Here is a 3,555-nt window from a genome sequence, read left to right as displayed (position 1 = left end):
TTTGTAGTTTTCTACAACAGGCAGTTGCTGTCCGTTTGAAACTTAGATTCATTATGAATACTCTGCCTAAACAACATATCAAAGATTTTAAGCCTTTCTAAGATGGTCTCAAAAGTGGCTCTTTACTTCATTTTTTAATTATCAAGAAAAGGCGGTGGGGTTTTAAAATCACTCGTGTTTGCGATGATAACGTCGATAAATTGTTTGAAATTTTGAAACGAGTCAAAAACATTCTTGGAAACCTTTATTTGTTATGAAACATTACACAAGAAACATCACAAAAGGTCATCTGTTTCGAATTTTTGAACTATTCTGATATATTACGTAACATTACATAATAAGAAATAATAGTTTTTTAAACTCACACACAAAAAAAAACTGTTGCGTAAATTTATAATTGGCAACCTAAGAGTTTGATTTTTTTGATATGCTGGAATTAATAGATGGCGCAAGCTACATACGGAATATATAAGGAAGTAAGTACCTGATGATGACAAAACCTTGTCGAAACATTGTACATTTGCTGTTATGTCAAACGTACATTAAAGTTTTTCTTCGTTACCCATTCAAGCCGTCTCCAAGCATTATATAAGTAAGTATTTATCATTGATAGTATAAACTTTGTCATCCAAACGTTTTGGAAAATCTTTTCATAGAAAGTTAGTTGTTTTATTTGTGAAAAAAAAAAAGATATAAAAGTCCTAAGGCAAACAAACTATCACAAGAGGCAATTAACACGTCTGCCTCAGTTATAACATAAATATAATACGTTCTAGTAATAGTTCCAACATTTAAAGTTTATCAATAACGTATTTTTACTAGAGAACGTACATTTTTAAACCAACGGCCCGTAACCTTTTACTAAAACGAAGGTTGAAATAATAACTATGAAAACAGTTGTAATACACTGCGAGATATACAACTGTGAAATTATCATAATTTTACATATATATAGAGGGCGCTGTGTTCTTTTTGTGTTCCTAGTTTATTTTAACTTTCAACGCATGACGCACCTTGACAACCAGAACATAATTATAGAGGGCGCTGTGTTCTTTTTGTGCTCCTAGTTTGTAGTTTATTTTAACTTTCAACGCATGACGCACTTTGACAACCAGAACATAATTATAGAGGGCGCTGTGTTCTTTTTTTGTGTTCCCAGAGTTTGTAGTTTATTTTAACATTCAACGCATGACTCACCTTGAGAACCAGAACCATTTTCCTCTCCACTAAATGACGTCAACTCTTCTTCCTCGTAGTCGGGTAACTATGAAGAAGTAAACATTGTTACAATTCTCTAGTTTAGAAAGGTATACAATTTTTAAATCTCAGCAAACCGTGATGACCCTACAGCACAACATCATCATCGTCTCCTGTTATGTTAGAGAAATAACTTAAACATGCAGCCCATTAACTGAATCCTGAATTATTATTTTATTAAATATTGGTATGCATTTGGTATTTTCATTTAGAAATTACATAACACACTGATTAAATTACCAGGTCAGAGAAGGTTCAGGTATTTAACACTGTTGACCAGAGAGAGAGAACAACCAATCAGTATTACCCGCCACCTACACGACCATTCTTGGCCAAATATCGGGATTGACTATTATTTTTATGACGAGCCATAGCGGCATATTACGGATCCGAATCTTGGATCTTTTGATGCGTAGCCTTTAGCCATTAGGCCACGAATGGCACATTTTAATATTAAAATAATTAAAATATTCGTGTAGTATTTCCATTGTATGATCTTTAAATATGACTCAGTTATTTTTCTTAATCTTAAATTACTCATGGCAGCTGTTATGCATGAAAATTATTGATATATATATAGCGCCTGAACCACAACTTTGGCGTGTTCCAGCCGTCCTAATGAACCTTGGTAATGTGCGAAAGGCCTCGTCGGCACTGGATATGGCAGATGTGGTTGACATGTTTTATCAAATTTTCCTTTGCTTTCACTCATGGGTTCTTAGAATTGAAATATTTTAATATTTAACAATCTCTATTTCCATAGAAGTAATTTCGATTCTGCTCCAAAGATTAAATTCAATCAGAATTTCATCTTTGCTTTATTCATACCATACGTATTTCAGTAGGAATTCTACACGAATGAGGCCTTACACATATAGCAATCGGTACTACCAAGCGTAACAATTATTTTTGTTTCGAATATTTAAATTTCACCATGCTTGTTACTCTCGCCTCCGGAGGGGGGCGGGGGAGAGGGTATTGCAATCGGGTCCGTGTATGTTTCTCTTTGTGTTTCCGCGCGCGTATCACGAAAATTAATAAACCGACGTACACGAACATTTTACACAACATGGGAAGTCAGTATGGGACGGTCCTCCCCACATTTAGTCTGGATCCAAATCCGCATTTTTTTTATAATGGGGATATGGGGTATTTTTGCAGTTTTAGAGTTAACTCTGTAAAGCGTGATCGAATTTGTACCAAATTTCAAGAGCACATTAAGGTTGCGACTCCTCATCATACCACAAAAAAAAATTTAAAAAAATGACCCGGAACGTTCATCATTCTGGATTTTCTGAGTGGCGGGAAGAAGGTGTGTAATCTCTCTGCTTGCTCTTGTTTGTTGATTAAGAACTTAAAGCAGTAATTTAATGTTTACTCAAGCTCATTCCAATAGGCACGTTAAAATTAAAGCAGAAACGCATTTTTCGTTTCTTTCCACTACATTTCCACAGACTTAAGCTATAATTACTACATTTCTAGGAGTACACTGCAATGCACCTTCGTATGTATTATAATACTTATAGCTAACATTGATAATTCCTGTGTTTGTTTTGTTATCTTAGCTAGCGAAAGAAAAATATTTGCTTTTCTCCACAAATTTCAACACTTTTTACGCCTTAAGCTGCTATCTGTTTCAGACTAACAGCAGGAGAGAAAATAAATTTTATTTAAGAGTTATCGCTTGGGCTCCATCTGGTGCCAGTTAATGGAAAACACTGAAATCTAAGCCCTCTCACAAACTTAATAAATTCAAGGTGAGTGTAAAGAAGGTAGTGGATAGTTCTATCAACATGATGATTATCGATGATGTAGGATGGTCAAACACGACATGCACTCCTCAACCAACGCCTTAAGATGATGGGGTGAAGTTCGAACGAGGAAACTCTTCGAAAAGAGGATTATTTATAAACTAAACTACTTTAACTAAGCCTCAACTTGAACCACTATGTTTCACCATTAAAGCTGAAAATGTCAAATTACGATAATCATAATTGAATTATATCACACTAAACAGGCACAGCTGATGAATTTAACTCCGTTTCGAAAGTCACTAAAGATTCTTGACCGCCCTTAGCATTAGCAACTATGGTTGATAACAGCAACATATACGGATTTTAACATTAAACCTATGCTTCTAGAAATTAGGAAACAGAGCTATGACCATCAGAAACTATGCTTCTAGAAATTAGGAAACAGAGCTATGAACATTAGAAACTATGGTTCTGGACATTAAAAGCTAAGGTTCTGAGCATTAAAACTATGGTTCTGGAAATTAGGAAATAGGGCTCTGAACAT

General features: G+C 34.7%; 2 protein-coding genes across 2 annotated transcripts in view; both read right to left on the bottom strand.

Annotated features, from left to right (window-relative positions):
• LOC106468501 (collagen alpha-5(IV) chain-like) overlaps positions 1–1,258 on the bottom strand; it is a 53,842-nt gene extending 52,584 nt beyond the window's left edge. Inside the window, exon 1 of the mRNA XM_022396836.1 lies at positions 1,198–1,258. The gene's annotated coding sequence lies outside the window, so the exon portion shown is untranslated. The remainder of the gene's footprint in view (positions 1–1,197) is intronic.
• LOC111088037 (collagen alpha-2(IX) chain-like) overlaps positions 1–1,629 on the bottom strand; it is an 8,572-nt gene extending 6,943 nt beyond the window's left edge. Inside the window, exons 1-2 of the mRNA XM_022396837.1 lie at positions 1,576–1,629; positions 1,198–1,264 (exon numbers count right to left, since the gene is read on the bottom strand). Of these exons, the coding sequence (XP_022252545.1) occupies positions 1,198–1,264; positions 1,576–1,629 (121 nt within the window). The remainder of the gene's footprint in view (positions 1–1,197; positions 1,265–1,575) is intronic.
• Between the last annotated feature and the right edge of the window lie 1,926 nt (positions 1,630–3,555).

The sequence above is a fragment of the Limulus polyphemus genome, unplaced genomic scaffold, assembly GCF_000517525.1.
Source record: "Limulus polyphemus unplaced genomic scaffold, Limulus_polyphemus-2.1.2 Scaffold3029, whole genome shotgun sequence".
NCBI lineage: Eukaryota > Metazoa > Arthropoda > Merostomata > Xiphosura > Limulidae > Limulus > Limulus polyphemus.
This window is presented reverse-complemented; position numbering and strand designations above follow the sequence as displayed.